The sequence below is a fragment of the Equus quagga genome, chromosome 11, assembly GCF_021613505.1.
Source record: "Equus quagga isolate Etosha38 chromosome 11, UCLA_HA_Equagga_1.0, whole genome shotgun sequence".
NCBI lineage: Eukaryota > Metazoa > Chordata > Mammalia > Perissodactyla > Equidae > Equus > Equus quagga.
In genome coordinates, this window is record NC_060277.1 from 75205704 (window position 1) to 75221958 (window position 16255).

At 55.8% G+C, this 16255-nt stretch overlaps 1 protein-coding gene and 1 pseudogene across 4 annotated transcripts in view; one reads left to right on the top strand and one right to left on the bottom strand.

Moving 5' to 3' along the window:
* The first annotated feature begins 686 nt into the window (after positions 1–686).
* LOC124247225 (nitric oxide synthase, inducible-like) lies at positions 687–6948 on the top strand (annotated as a pseudogene).
* Positions 6949–9845: 2897 nt separating this feature from the next.
* Positions 9846–16255, bottom strand: part of LOC124247960 (galectin-9C-like) — a 12191-nt gene continuing 5781 nt past the window's right edge. The window contains exons 5-10 of one of the 4 annotated variants that reach the window (XM_046677858.1): positions 16015–16110; positions 13717–13767; positions 13238–13279; positions 12709–12797; positions 12410–12572; positions 9846–10616 (exon numbers count right to left, since the gene is read on the bottom strand). In XM_046677858.1, coding sequence (XP_046533814.1) covers positions 10470–10616; positions 12410–12572; positions 12709–12797; positions 13238–13279; positions 13717–13767; positions 16015–16110 — 588 coding nt within the window. In that variant the 3' untranslated portion in view covers positions 9846–10469. Of the gene's footprint in view, positions 10617–12409; positions 12573–12708; positions 12798–13237; positions 13283–13716; positions 13768–16014; positions 16111–16255 lie in introns of all 4 variants that reach the window. The other 3 variants (XM_046677857.1, XM_046677860.1, XM_046677859.1) reach the window with 3 other exon arrangements.

Here is a 16255-nt window from a genome sequence, read left to right on the forward strand (position 1 = left end):
ATTTGTATTGACACTTTCCCCCCTCCACCTCCACACACCAGCCTACAACACCTGCCACATCACCCCCACCCCCTAATATATCCCAGGGAAGTCCTCTTACCTGTGTCAAAATCAGGAACCATCTCCTCCTGTATGGGCCATGGACCTGATGAATGGAGCAGCAGGTAAAGATCCAATTTCAGGACACAAAGGCAATCAGGGAAATTTGAATGTGAAACAATAGGTCAAAGACAGAGCCATCATCTGAAAGGCTCCCTCTGCCTACTGCTTTCTTTTCCTTCTATCTCTTTCTCTCTCTCTTTTTTTTTTTGTGCTGAGGAAGATTCACCCTGAACTAACATTGTCAGTCTTCCTTTTTGTGTATGTAAGTTGCCACTATAACGTGGCCACTGACAGATGAGTGATGTGGGTCTGTGCGCAGGAACCGAATCCAGGCTGCCAAAGCAGAATGTGCCAGACTTAACCACTAGGCCCCAAGGGCTGACTCTGCCTACTGATTTCTGAGACAATCAGGAAGCTTAACTTGGAGGCAAGACAAAGGGACTCCCATCAGGACCTCAAACTTCCCCAGTTAATCTCTAACTGAACCCACCTTCACTCAGGCCTGGACTTTATTTGGATGAGAGAAAGACCAGAGCAAGTCAGGCTTTGAAAGGACAGGAGAGAAGTGGCTGCTGGCATTGACAATGACGCATCAGTAGGGCCAGTCTGACTGGTAACCCCTGTGGCCGCCAGTGCCTTGTGTCTGGTCTCCACTAACCACGGGCCAGCTTTCCAGCCTGGGAGCTCGGCACCTGCTTCACTTCCTGTCCTTCGTCACTTAACTCTTTCCGCAAAAGGGGAGGGCCAGAGAAGCCCAAACACTTGGCTCTTCGTTCAGGACTTTCAGGGAAGTTTTGGCAGGAAAGGACCTTTGCCTGCCAGGACAGGCAGGTTCTGTGGACTCTGTGGGTTTTATCTGCGCTGTCCTCCCCCATTCATTAGGAAAACTGGGCTTGATTCTAATGACTGGATTTGTGCTGGGGACAAGGAAAGCTTTGTCCCGATGCTCACGTGTTTTCCAGTGGGATGCTCTCTTTAGGCAGAGTCTGTGGTCAAGCCCTGTGGGGCTCAGAGGGCTTCACAGGGAGGCGTGGGGCCCACCCTCTCACCACGGAGAAGCCACAGGCCTGGTTAGCATTGGGGCCCTCTTGAGCACCCCAGTCTCAGGGGATGCTAATGATTTATGCTCATGGAACCAGGCAGGAAAACTAAAAGAGGGTGAATTTCCGGCGGAAGCTGGTCCACCCATCAGGGAGCTCTGGAGGAATCCTGCTTGCATCACCAGAGGCTTCTTTTCCCTTCTCCAGCCACAACACCCTCCTGGGGGAACTCTCCAGCGAGGCCAGCCAAGGTCTGAGCTACCTGCCAGGGGAGCATCTGGGGTTTTTCCCAGGCAACCAGTCAGCTCTGGTCCAAGGCATCTTGGAGGCAGTGCTGGATGGCCCTGAACCCCACCAGCCAGTGTGACTGGAGACCCTCGAGAGTGGTAAGCCCCTGCATGGGAGCCTCGGCTGAGGCTGCCCCAGCATCCTACAGCCAACCCTCCAAACTGGCAGGCAGGCTGGGCCCAGGCCTGTGCCGCAGGCAGCTAATGCTGTCCTTCCTGCTGAGTGGGTGGGCCACCCCAGCCTGCACTAAAGCAGCTTTGCCAACAGTCCTCACCCGGCTGCAGGCCAGCAAGAAGAGATGCTTCTTTGGGACCATCGGCCCAACCCCAGAGGCAGGAAAGTCTTTTTCCATTCATCCTTTTGCTCACTAGCTTCTTTGTTGTCTACTGACTGATTCCATTTATTTTTCCTTCAAAATTTTAACTGGTCACATCTATATACCAGGCAGGCCCTGAGGAACAAAAAGGAATGAGACTCAGTGTCTGCCCTCAGAAAGCTCACTACCTAGTACAGGAGGTGGAAATGCAAGAATATTCATAATAACTATTATTATAGTAAAACCAGGAGCAGCTAGCATTTGTTGGGTAATGACTATATGCTAGACTTTTACATGCATTGTCTATTTTTTTTAATTTTTATTTTGGATGAGGAAGATTGTCGGTGAGCTAACATCTGTGCCTATCTTACTCCACTCCATATGTGGGAAGCCACCACAGCATAGCTTGATGAGCAGTGTGTAAGTCCACACCCAGGATCTGAACCCGTGAATCCTGGGCCACTGAAGTGGAGCACATGAACCCAATTGCTATGCCCCTGGGACGGCCCCTGCATTGTGTCCTTAGTCCCCACAATAGACCTGTGTGTGCAGCTTGCTTGGTGACATTATAGAGAAATGTGGAAACCGTGTAAAGAAGATGAGCTCTGAAGGCTCAAGTCCCCGACCCATCACTTACTAGCTGTGACCTTGGGCACAGGAGTCAACCTCTCAGGATTTCTTCCCTTGTCTCTAAAACAGAGGTAACAGAGCCTTGCTTGTGGGCCTGTTGTGAAGAACAAATGAGTAGATACAAGTGTGACCGTCCATGGTTCCTGGTGCCAAATAACTGCAGGAGTGGAGGAATGTCCATGTCCCACAGGCTAATGCACATGTGTCCAGAGGGTCAGAGAAGGGGCCTAACACACCCTGAGGGTTTCCTCGGATCCCAGAGTTTATAACCTCCGTGCATTTTCACAGCATCTAATTTCATTCTGCTTCTCCATCGAGGGTCTCATTTGCCCCCACCTTCTCCGGCAATGGGCAGGGGCAGGTCACAGGGGACAGGAGAGTGTGGCTCCTCCTGGCCATCCTGCCCAGGAGCAGATGCTGTCCTAGGGAGAGTCCAGAGCACCCCCTTCCTGTGCCGAGGGGAGGCTCTCAGTCCATGTGGGGAGCAAAACACGGGAGTGACAGGTCCCAGGAGAGGAGAACTCATGGAATCCACGATCATGGGCCTCCCAGCCCAGAGAAATAGATCCCTGGCCTTGGCGTCCTCAGTCATGACACCTCCAAAGACTGTGTCCCCCTAAAGAGAGTGGCCACAATAGGAAAGTGGGGGTCAGAGAAGCAAAGTCTGGCATTGATCCCCACTGTCCAGGAGAAAGTAAGAAAGCCTGAAACTCAGGGACAAGGGGACAGGGAGTCCTCATGACTGTAGGGAGACAAATGTGGCTCATCAGGTCTTGTTTATAGATGAAATAACATAATACTGATATCTTTACCTACTATTTGTTTAGCAGCTGTGTACAAGACACTGTACCATTACACACGCACTATTTCAGTCAATGCTCATACAACCCAGAGAGACAGGTTTCGTGATCACGTCCATTTCACAGAGATGGAACCAGAGCTCAGAGAGTTCAGTGACCAGCTAGTAAGTGAGGAGCCAGAGTCTGAAGCCATGTCTCCTGGCACCAGGGTCCACACTGTGACCACCCTGCACACTGCCTCTGGGGACACCTTGAGACTTGCCACCTCACTTTGGGCTGATTTGCTACTCACCCAGCACCTCTGGGTGTGGCACCCCAGGGGACTGCAGTCATGGGCTCTTCTCTGAATGAACACCTGGCCTCTGGGGCGCACATCAGTCTTTTTTGGATTTAGTCACCGTGAGTCTGTAGTTCACCAGCTAGAGTTCAGATGTGCTACAGATCTGGGCCAGAGAGGGACTGGACTCTGGCGCATAGTTAGTTTTACAGGATCGTGTCAACTTGCACGCTCTTTGGAGGGCTGTTGATCACCCTTCCCTCGCAGCCCTATCTCTGGGCACCTCCTTCCTGAACATGAGTTGGGCACATGAGCCAGAACTTCAGTGTCATCTCTCCCCTTGCAGCTGGAAGGTGGAGGGTGTCTGCCCCAGAGGCCCCAGTGGGGCTTTAATTTCCATCCTGATTTCTTCCTTCTCTATCCAGGCAGCTGGGTCAAGGACAAGTGGCCACCCTCCTGTTCCCTCAGCCAGGCCCTCACCTACTTCCTGGATATCGCACGCCCGCAACCCAACAGCTTCTCTGAAAGCTGGCCCAGATGGCCACGAAAGAAGTTAAGAGGCAGAGGCTGGAGACCCTGTGCCGTGTGAAGGTGGGGGCTGGTGGGTGAGGCAGAGACAGGGTCTCAAAGTTGGGGGAGCCGGAGCTCACAGCTGGTTTTTAATATCCAAGAGGGATCCACCCCAGCTTCCCAAAGTGAAACTTGTCACTGCTAGTTAGACATCCGCTGTTCTCTCCTGTCCTATCTTTAGGATACAGTTGTATTGAGTGAACTGAATTTTTCTGAGTGTCTGTGGAATGATTTCTAGCTCAAGAATCAGCCAGAAAAGGGGGCAGTATGTTTTGTCTGCCTTTGTATTTCCTAAACATGGAACAAACCTGGAACTTAGAAAATGTGAGAGGTCCATGGTGTGGATGAATGGATAAATGGACATAGTGAAGGATGGGTTGTTATTAATAAATTAATGGGAGGGAGAATGCATTGACTCACCTGACACTTTCTAGGCCCAAGTCTTTGCGAAAGGCGCTGGATGTCATTACTACCATCATCATTATCGCTAGTTATCTTGATTCCAGCCACCACCACTGCCATTATCCTATGGCTACATTGTACTAAAGTGGCACACATTGCTCACTTAATTCTCACAGCATCACTGTGAGGTAAGTTGTACTATCCTCGTCTCACAGAGGTTAAGTAATTCAGACAAGATCCCAGAGCTAATAAGACCATCCAGTTCAAGATCTGAACCCGGGTCTACATGATTAGAAAGCCCTGCGCCCAATTAGATTAAAATAAAGATCTGACTCGTGCACACAAGCTGCTGGCAGTGAAGTTCCAAGCACACAAGGTGGATAAATGCTGCTCGTGGACCGGAGTTCCCCCAGGACAGGAACTATTTCCACTCTAGCTTGGTCATCTCAGCACCCTGGACAGTGCCTAGAACTTTAAAATGTTTGTGGAGGGAGGGAATGAATAAATGAATGAATGAATACTGGATTGTGACAGCCTCTTCCCTTGGTGTGGGGCAGACACCCTGAGTGACTCACATTGCTCTTGGGTTTCAGCCCTTGGAGTACAACAAGTGGAAGTTCACCAACAGCCCCACATTCCTGGAGGTTCTGGAAGAGTTCCCGTCCCTGCGGGTGTCTGTTGGCTTCCTGCTCTCCCATCTGCCTATTCTGAAACCCCGGTGCTACTCCATCAGCTCCTCCAGGGACTGCACACCCACAGAGGTCCACCTCACCATGGCCACAGTCATGTACTGCACCAGAGGTAAGACTGGGGCAGAGGCTCTGGGGTCGTCCAACTCTGCTATTTACGGGCAGCTCTTCAACATCTCCAAGCTTCGTTTTCCTCATCAGTTAAAAACCCACCCTCCAGAGTTGTTAGCAGCAAGTGGAGGTGTGTTGGAGAGATTACTGTGCCCTGGGCACTGAGCCAAACCCTTTGTATGTGTGTTATCGGTTACCATGTGAGATGGGGACTGTGTGTATTTTACTGGTGAGGAAACTGAGGCACAAAGATATTAAGCTACTTGCTCAAAGTCACACTGTTAGCAAGTAATAACTGAGATTCAGACCCAAGTACCTGTCTCCTGAGTCCAAGTTCTTAACCGCCCCTACTCCACTCTGTCCTGCTACTGTGGGGATGATTTAGTGGGATCAGATGTGGACAGCACCCAGTCCTTAGTGGGAGCCCAATGAGTCTTCATTTTCCTGAGAGTCCAGCTGAATACAGGGTGATCCTGTCTGGATTGTTCACTCCTTCCCTTACTCACTCAGCAGTAATTTATTTCATCTGTCTCTATGCTTGGAACCATGGGGGGCGTGGAAATACCACACATGTAGCCCCTGCTTCATGGAGCTTCCCGTCTAGATGGGGCAATGAAGAGAGAGCATTGAAATTGACAACTCTTGTTATGTGGGTGGTAGGACAAGGAGTGCAGGGACTGTGAGGGCAGAGGATGGGGGGTGGGCTCATATAGGCTGGAAGGTCCAAACCCTGTCTAGTAGGGTTGACTCCTCTGCTGAACGAACCATGCCCCTACCCTGGCCTCCACAACTGAGCGTTGCCTGGGTTGGAAAGCTGGGAGCTGGCCCACACCTCAGAGTCCTCAGTTCTCTGAGAGGCTTAGTCACACAGTTTCTAAAAACTGGGCAGAGGCTCTATTTGCTCTGCCAGAGACCATCCACCCAGGCCAAGTCTCCATCCTCAGGTGAAGAGAGGACAGGCAGGCTCGTCCTGTGAGAACAAGATTCCACCCAGAGGAAAACCAAAAGGACTTCTCAAGTGGGTTGGAGGGCCCCTCCAATGCTGGGTCATTGGGAAGGGAATGTAACCCAGAGAAAGATAGGGTTTCCACAAGCCCAGGAGGGGCCGCTGGGGGAGATAGAGAGATGTCAGAGCAGACTGGAATGCTCAGGAGGTTGTCCATCATCCAGGGTTCCTACCAGCAAGGGCTACTCTCGTGGAGACGCTCTGGGGCAGTGACTGTGGCCACCCTGTGGGGCTACTTCATGCTACTGTCATCGGACCTGAGTGGTGGGCTGGCGGGTCCCTGAAGAAGCTCTTGGAGGGAGCACTGGAGTAGGAGTCGGGGAAGCTGAGCTGTGACCTGACTCCACTGCTGCCTGAGTGACTTTGTACAAATCACTGTCCCTCTCTGAGACCCAGTTTCTGCAGTGGCAATGGAGAGGTTTGCACACTCTCTAGTCCCTTCCAGGTTTCACCAGCTCTGGGTGTATAGAGGGTGAATCTGAGAACCAGGAGAAAAACAGCCCCTCCTTAAAGCCGGCAGAGCTCCTGAGTGGGCTGTTGGAGGAGGCGCTTCAGTGAGGGAGGAGCTGCTGGGACAGGTGCCGCACAGGCGCTAGGGGGTGATGTTGTCAGGTCTGAACTGTCCTTGCATAAGGCCAGGATCTCCTGCACCACGGTGTCTGCAGCACATGGCTCAGCAGCCTGCAGCTCCAAGACCCGGGGCCCTGCTTTGTGTAAAGGTAAACCCCCCTCCATTCTGTCCATTGTGGGAGCACTGGGCCATGGGATTTCTGGGTTGAAAGGGAGGGATCTGGGGTTTAGGTGCCACTCTGGTCCCCTTGGCCCATGAAGAAGGCACTGGGCTCGCACTGGGCCTCTCCATTCTACCCCCTGCTACAGAGGATGGCCAAGTCTCTAGCAGGGACAGAGATGCCAATAGTTGGGGCCCAGGGAACAGGGAGGCCCAACCCTTTTCTCAAAAAGCTCCCAGGGAGAGGTGATCGTGTGCCTGGACCAGAGACTGAAGCAGCCTGCAGGACTTGGGAAATCATATTTGAGCTCATTGTCTCCATCCCCCCAAAACTACAACCCGCAACCACAGCCTCAGGTCCTCAGTCTTTGTCCCACGTGTGCATCGGGCCAGGTGTCTGTGGAGGGGGCCTCTTTCCTTCTGTCCCCTTCAGTGCCAGTGGCTTCCAGCTCCCGAGGACCCCTCCCATCCTTGGATCCTCACTGGGGCTCGCATGGGCATTGCCCCCTCCACAGTGATCTGAATTTCCTGGGCCTCAGTTTCCTCATCTGTGAAGTGGGGACAATACAAGATCAGATGCTTGTGGGGATGAAACGAGATTTCAAGTTGGGCACCAAGCTCCTCAGGCCTTGGGCTGGAGCCCGCCCTCTGGTGGCCAGCCTGGTAACTGTATCCCGCTGGGTCTTGCAGGGCTCCAAGGTGACTGCATGACGCTGGTGTTCAGGTGCTGCCACCCAGATGAGGACCACCTCTATCAGGAGCAGATGCTGGAGATGGCCTGGAAGCGGGTGCTGCATGAGGTGCACATGGCCTGTCCTCGCCTGCCTGGCCAGCCCAAAGTAAAGACAGCCACTGCCCAGGCAGTGGGGGAGCCTTCCACACTCAGACCATGAGGTTGTCCTGGCTCCCCACACGCCCCTCACCCCTCTGAGCCTTCGTCCCCTCAGCTCTAAAAGGGAGGCGGGTAGATATTACATTCACTCTTCCAGGAGAAGAGACAGGCCCCAACACGTTCAGGACTGAGTCAGGGGCACACGGTGGGTTCATCCCAGTGCTCAGCCCCGTGAAGGTCCTCCTCCCGTGATACATGACTGCGGGGGGAGAACTGGTCCAGGCCGGCTTCACGCTCAAGCACAGCAAGGCTGTGGGGCCACCACTGCTCCCACCACGGCCGATGGGCTCTGCTGCCCCGGGGGCACTTTGCCCCGTGAGCCTGGGGAGTTGGGACAGACTCTTGGCTCAGCCCTTGTGCACTTGTCCCATCAGAGCTCCTCCCAGACCCAGTGCTCCGGCCCATTGCTGGGGTCACTGGCATCTTGTGTGGAACAAGAGCAGGGAGTCTCCGATGGACTCCTGGGCTTCCATGTGACTGGGCAGCCCAGGGTTCTGTGCCCTGCTCTGAATGACAGTGGGCATCCCAGGGACAGTCTGCTCCAAGGGGCCCCCTTCTGTGGGGAGTGGGCACCTGGGCCTCACTGGGCAGGGGAAGTGGCTCGAGTGATGCTTCTTTGAAACCTGGAGAATTCTGAGTCAATCCGGGAGCCCCACTGGGCGGTCAGCTCCTTGTGGCCAATGTCCATCTCTGCAGCCCCAGCCCAGGCCTGGCCGGGCAGGGTGTCAGTGCACCTCCGCATCCCAAGCCCAGTCTCTGTGCAAGGTCCTGGCTGGGAGAGTGCTCACTCTGCTCCTGAGGGTGCAGCCCATCGTGCCCCTGCCCACCTCCCCATGGCCAGCAGGCCCAACAGCAAGCTTCATCCCCAGTGGCAGGGGCCTGGACCCACCATCTCCTCTGGTTTCAGGTCTACATTGAAGACATCCTGTAGTATGTCGGGCTGCGTGTCAAGGACTCGGCAGAGAGTGAAGGACACACGTCTTCCCTGGGGAAGGCTTCTCAGGGGCTGAGCCAGGTTTCCTTCTCCAGTGAGAATGAGGAAGGAACTCAGCCGGGCGCTCAGTGGGGTCTGGACAAATCTGTCCCCAGCTTGGCTTTGGCCTCTATGTCCTTGGCTCCATGCCCACTTCTCCCCTCCCCACTCCTTCTCAGATGGAGGGTTGGGGGGAGGGGCATGCCAGCCTTCAGTGTCCCAGCAGTGCATCAGGGACGGTGCCAAGAATGTGGTCACCTAGCTTGGTGCCTGCCACCCTCAAACGTGCACACGAACCCCCTGGGCTCTCGTCACAGTGCAGACTCTGACCCAGCAGGTCTGCCCTGGGCCCGAGCTGCTGCGTTTCTAACAAGCTCCCAGGTGCTGCTGCTGCTGGGCTGAGAACTATGCTTTGAGCCCCACCCTGGTTCCCGAGGTACTAGACTCTTGATGGAGCTGGCAGGACATGTTGACATCATGTGGACACAGAGCGGGGCCCCCTGTCCTGGCCCCCTGGCTGGCAGAAGCCCATGCACAGAGCCACTTTCCCCACCACACTCCAACCATGAAGGCCGGGGGACCCACAGTGAAACCCCACAAACAGGTCTTTCTTCTGAGTCAGCTTCACCTGCCACCTCCTCCCACTGGGACACAGGGTTCTGATGGGCTGGCCCTGCCATCTGGCCTCTGGGCCCTGACTCGGCCCCCTCAGGCTCTTGCCCAGCCCTTGGCCCATCTCGGGAGCCTGGGTCTGTTTCCTGGGTTCACCTCTGTTCCCCAGCTTCCTGTGTCAGACATTCCTGCCCAAAAGCCTGAGCCAGGCCTGCTTTCTCCCACAACCTCGTGGCATTGGTGGGGACCCACTGGGAGCAGGTGGGGACTTCAGGACTGCCCCCTCACACCCCTGATCAAAATGAGCCCACGCTATCTCTTCTCACTCCCCTCAGCCAGAACTTCCCCAATTCCAGAGACTTGAAACTGTCTCCAAACACATTAATAAACCACAATCATCTCAGATGCGTGTTGACACCTTTTTCCTTCTTTATTTGAAGGACAAGGGGAGGGGAGAGCCCCCTGCTGAGAAGGGTCCCATCAGTTGGAGGAAACCAGCGGGGTGTCATCAGGGAGCTTTCCTGGATCCGGGGAAGGGTTGGTGCAGGTACAGGAGAGGCTGAAGCTGGGAGACAGGGAGGGGCCAAGGAGACTGCCTCCCCTGGGGAGTGAAGAGCTGCTGGCCTGGGACTGACTGGAGCTGACTGGGCTGGGGATGCAGCTGAGAGGCAGACGGGGTGTGGGCCTGGGCTGGGCACCTGGCAAGGTCCAGCACCCTCCCTTGCTGCCGAGGGGACTGAACCTGGGGTTGCAGGCTGTGTGGACCACCCCTCTCCTCAGATGGATGGATTTGGGCAGCTGGAGCCCCAGGTCCTGCCCCTACTGAGGAAAATGGTCCCAGCCAGCTGCCCTCGGCACTCCAGGTGGGCCACATCCTTAGCCAGCCCAACAAGGACGTGGTCTCCCCAGAAAAGAGACCCTCGGCAGGCTGGGAAGGGCTGGGGCTGAGGCAGGGACGGGGAAGGTGGAGGTGATGAGCAGATCCAGACAGCAACGTGCCCCAGCCCTCGAGCCCAGGGCAGGGATCCCGCCTATGTCTGCACATGGGTCAGCTGGACATCCCCTGCCACTTCCAGGTTGTTGATGCCAGATAGGTTCTTCAGGCGGTGGTTGTAGTCACACAGGTGCTGACCATCCACGACCACCCTGAGGCAGTGGCCTTCACACGTGATGCACACCTGGACACAGAGGCCACATCATTTGCACTTCACTAGGAAAGTCCTCAAACCTAAATTCAGGCTCGTGTCTCCCTCCCTCCCTCCTGCCTTCCTTACATCTTAATGGAGCAGGCCCCACACCTGCCTTCTAGCTGCTCTGAAGGATTCATTCTTCACTCAACATGCCCCGGGCTCTCCTAACCCTGTAATTTTGCATATTCTGTTCCCACCGCCCAGAATGCCCTTCCTCACGTGCTCCCCACTCTGCACACCCTGCCCACACGGATGATGCCTCATCCCCATTCAGGATTCTCCCCCTTCCCTCCAGGAAGGTGAGCCTCTCTGCCTTCCCCACCTCCTGACACCCTCCTAGTCGAGTCAGGTGCCCCTCAGGCCGTGTCCCCCACCCCATCCTCATGCTCCAAATGGACCCTCCAGGGCAGGAACGCTGGCTTGTCTGTCCTCGTCCCTAGAACCTGGCGCACAGGAGCGCTCCGCGCCTGCACTCCTGCAGCTCCAGCCTCCTAACCTGTCTTTTCCACCCCAGACTTTCTCCAGGAGGCCCTCGGAGCACGTCTGTGAAAATGTCATCATCCACATCGCAATAGCTGACACTTGCACACACTGCACACCAGGCACTGTCTTAAGCCTGTCACAGATGTGATTTCATTTCATTCTTAGATCTCTGTGAGAGTGATGTTACTATCAGCCCATTTTTTAAATGGGGAAACGGAGGCACAGAGCAGTTAAGTCACTTGCTTAAAGTCACACAGTTATCTAGACAACAAACTACATTGCCCTCTGGCTTGAAACACACCAACAAGCTGTATTAAAATGCCAGCTCCTTTCCATGGCCCTCACGCCCGACATCAGTCACTTCAACCCTGGGGGAGGAGCATCAGGGCGGATTTAAAAATACGGAGGCCCAGGCTCGCCCCCTCGTTGGCCTAGGGGCAGGCCCAGGCGTTGATTTTCCTTCTTTAAGCTCCCAGGGGGTTGACTGTGTGGTCGGGGCTGAGAACACCTGCTCTGTGTGAGCCGGGCCTCAGCCGCCCCACCCACACCTCTCTGTCCTCACTGTTCACCTGGGAGCCCCAGTCGCCTGGTCCCAGACAGGCCACACCCAGGACTCCGCCCCCACAGTAACAGCTGCTCCCTCCACTGCCTACCCCAAGGAACCCACAGATCTTCGCAAGTCGGCTCCTTCTGCCACTGGGGTCTCAATGGCACCGTGGCCTCCTCGGAGAGCTGTCCCGTCTAAGGCAGCGCGGCCCCTGCCCCGGGGCTCACTCTGTCCCTCTATTCTGTTTGCTTTCTGCAGAGCGCCTGTTCTTATCTGCAAGGGTCTGTCCCCGCGTTTGTGTCCTGGTTCCTCTGCCTCCTAAACTGCAGACTCCGTGGGGCAGGACCTCGTCTGTCTGCTCCATGCTGTACCCCCAGCCCCTGGGGTGCTTCCTGCACAGAGTGGGCCCTGAGAGAATAGCTGAAATGACTGTTGAATGAATGAGTGAGTGAGAGAATAAAGGGATGACACCTCATTCTTGGGCTCCATCTGGCACTTATTGCTGTGTGACCTCAGGCCAGTAACCTGCACTTGTGAGTCTGTTTCCTCATCTGTGAACAGCAGATAGCACCACCTGCCCCATGTGGGACGGTGATAGTAAAATAAAAACAACCACTGGTTGAACACTTTTCTTCTATGCGCAGCCCTCACTGCAAAGGCATTGGCTCCCATCTCATTCGAGGGGCCCCCAGACGCCCCCATTCCTGCTCCCTATGAGAGCCCCTCTGAGCTGCGGGCTTGGGCAGCTTACCGAGAAGCTCTTGCTTCGGGTGAAGGGCATTTTTTGGCACAGGCTTCGCTCCTCAGACCCCCAAGAGCCATTGACATGCGTGTTGCGGACCACAGTGTTCTCATCAAAACGGGGGTTCAGGTGGAAGGCGATGTCACTCCCAGAGCGCAGGTTGATGTGGAACCTGGGGGTGGGCAGCTCACATGGACCTCCTCTGACCACTGAGCTCCAGGTCCCTGCCCCTCCCCAGCCCGCCCAGAGCCTGAGCGATGGGCAGAATGACCCTGGGCTGTCTCTCCTCTCCGAGAGCCCTGGCTTACCTCTGAGCACTGGGCAGAACAGTGCCTGACACGAAAATGCGCTTGGAGGGATACAGGCCACCCGGGATGCTGGTGAAAAAAGGCATCGGCTGTTGGGAGGAGAGGACCAGGTCAGCCAGCGGCAGCCAGAGCAGCCACCACGGCAGGGGGCACCTTGTGTCAATTTCCATGAATTTGGAGGTGAACTGACTGTGAGTAATATGTTTTCAAGAAAGAACCCCATGACATCTTTACTTGGTCCAGCAAATGCCAGATAAAAACTTCCCAGCCTTCCTCACTAAATGTGCTTAAACTGTCATGAAAAGACCTTTGGCTGGACACAGAAGGACACTCGGGCTGAGAAGGGAAGGCCATATACTATGCTCACGATGAAGGGACCATTTTAAAAGTGAAGCTCCTGTCAAGAGTCTTCTCGTTTGCTTGGGTGTTTTTAGGAACCTCAGCTCACTAGAGCACTGCTTCACTGCTGTCACTGCCCCCCGCCTCCCACCCTGCCCAAACCTCTGCCTCCTCCTGACAACACACTTACGTAGGCTGGGTTGGGATAGGCCATAGGAGGGAAGGCGGGATTCTGCTGAAAAGAGACCAGATAATTCATGTGGGAGTGACACACACATGGGCCCCACAAATTCAAGAGGGGATGCTCCAATGGGACACTGATGTCATGAGGCTTCAGCTCTTGGATTCTCCATCACTTCCTTCTCATGTCAGCCTTGGTGGGATGTCCTGTCATGTCCCAGATCCCATCACAGTCACCTGCCCCTCCACCCAGGGCAGCCCCACTGACTCCAGGCTTCCCGTCTGGCCACTGGGTGAGTCCAGCCTACTCCAGACTCTCTGCTGTCTCCAGGAGAGTTTCACTCCCTGTCTCCTGAGCAGAGGGTTCGGCCCCAGTGTCCCCATCCCTTTGCTAAACCGTTTTCTCCCCGAGTCTGGGACCAGAGAATTCAGTCCCTGGTGATGGGGGACGTGGTGGGGCTGTGAGCTGACCAGAGCTTTCAGACTCACCGGGTACATCTGTTGAGGGGCGCTCAGTGGTGTGTGGATCATTGTTTGCCTCTGGAAGAAAGAAAACTGGGTTTTAACCAGCCCTCACCAGCGTGGAGATGACCACCTGCCACCAGAGGGCACCAGGTAACACAATCCTCTGAGGTGAGTGACTCTTTAGCAGGTACCCAGCCCTATGGCCTCACCAGACCCCCAAAATTGAAGGATAGGGGTGTTTCTTCTCTCAGGGCATGAGGCAGGGGCAAAGGTTTCCTGTAGAAAAACAATTTGGCTGCACTGTGGCCTCCTGCCCACCTTCCTTCTCAGTGGAGTTTCCAGCACAGCCTCACTTGGCAGGGGGGTGGAAGATGGGACCTCGGTCTTCTGTGGCTGCCACAGTGGCAGAGGACTGAGCCAAGAAGTACGATTCTGGGTGTTTCCCAATTCGTCAGGGTCCACCCCCCATTCCCTGCGCCCACCATGCAGCCAGACAGATAGTCAGGGGTCACCCACTCTCCTATGGGAGAGGCCTAATGCCCGACCCTGCGTCCTCCTTTTAACCCACAGGAAGAACCAAAATGAAGAGGCTGCGAAGAGAAAGCAAGAGACTGGAAATGGGAGCAGAGTTGGCTGGCCTGATCCCTGGACTCTGAAGGGATGAGGAAATCAAAATGGCGGTTAACATCGGTGCCCCATGACAGTGAGACCACGGCAGAAACTGTGGTCTGAAATGGCCCCCTGACTGGCCCTTGCCTCCTTCCTGCTCCCATCAGCCTTCCTGAGCCTGTGGCCCCAGATCTCCCCGCCCTCCCAGGTTCACTGTGCTTAGGAAGGGCCGGGGCCATGGTTGGAGGACAGGAGCATCCCCACTGGCTCCTCCAGAGGGAGAGGAGGACCTGTCTGATGTAGACCAGCCAGCTTCCCTCAGCTCCCATTGCTTCCAGGGCCATATTTCACCCAGAAGGTGAAGACCAGCGTTTACTGAGGGCCTGTCATGTGCCAGGCTCAGGCTCCAGTGCTCTCCGAGGGAGGCAAGCTTAGCTCCTGTTCCACTAGTGAGGAAACCAGGCTCAGAAGCGTTAAGCAACTTGCCCAAGCTCGCCCAGGGAGCAGGCAATAACATCCAAAATGGTGCCCAGTTCTGTCTGGTTGTGTCCACCCACCCTGTCCTCCCCAGGCCAGGGCCCAAGTGGGGCTGCCCTGCAAGGGCTCCCTGGAGCCCCACCGGGCCTGCAGCCAGCATGGCAGGAGGCAAGTGCCCAAGCTGGACTGCGATGTGCCACAGGAAGGCTGGGTGGACAGACACCCCTTCCCCCGCCCCCACTACTCCAGGAGCCTAAGGAGGGGCCGGGCCCTGCTCCCCTTCCTGTCCTGGACCCTGTGCCCCACAGCTGACTGATCTTCTTGCCCTGACTGGTTTCCTCTTCTACTGCCCATGCAAACCACATCCCACATTCACTTACCTGGTGCCTCCTGTGTGCCTGGCCCTGTGCAGGATGCTGGGGATATACACGGAACAAGCCACAGTCCCAGCCTGCAAGGCTCAGGAGCGGAGTGAAGTTGTGGGTGGAGTGACGGGGACAGACACGGAAGCACAGTTACACCTGGACGTGGTGACTGGCACAGCACAGAGATGTAGGAAGTCCATGGGGACATGGGACGCGGGGCAGGGGGGCATCCAGCGATCCCCCAGGCAGGGAAGATGCCCCCCGAGGAGCAACATTTAAGCAAAGCATTGAAGGGCCATTAAGTGTCGGCTGCGGGTGAGGTGGCAAACGGTGCTGTCAGCCCCGAGACAGCATGTGGAAAAGCCTGGTGGCCCCAGCGAGTCCCGAGTGAGCAGTGGAGGCTGTGTGAGCTTCATGGGGGAGAGCTGAGGCCGGGAGCTGCGCTGGGGCAAGACGGGAGGATGTGGCACATCCTGCTGGGGAGTTGGCCTTTGTTTAGAAGGACATGCGGCCTTCAGGATTTTTCAGCTGGGAGAGGATGTGACCAGATTTGCTTATAGGAAGGTCACTGCCGCAGTGGGTGGGTGTGAGGTAGTGGGGAACTAGACCACCGTGGTGAGGGGTCAGGTGGCCTGGACCAGGGCAGTGGCTGTGGGATGGAGAGGCGTTGGCGCCCTGGAGAGAGATTAGAGGAGGGAGGGAAGAACCAGGACAACTTCCTGGTCCGGGCTCTGGGTGCCTGGTGGAGGGAGACAGGGACCCTGTGGTGGGGCCTTAGGCTCTGGCTGGCTTACTGGTCAGAACCCGCCTCTCATCCGTCTGTCCTTCCTGCTAACTGCTCTGCTTCCCAGACTTTCTGTGTTTGACTCACTTGCGGTTTGCGCCCCTTGGGTTTGTGTGGGAAACAGGCAGCTTGGGAGAACTGCATCGCGGAGAAGGCAGGCAGGACAGGGGCTGCACGAGTGTTCTGTTAAAACAAAAGGCACCACGGGGTGAAGAGAAGCGTTAATGACACCAAGGAAGAGCTGAAAGGCAGGGACGGAGGCCAGAGGGAGAGAGCCAGGCCGGGTCGGGGGGGGGGGGGGGGGGGGGGGGGGGGGGGGGGGGGGGGG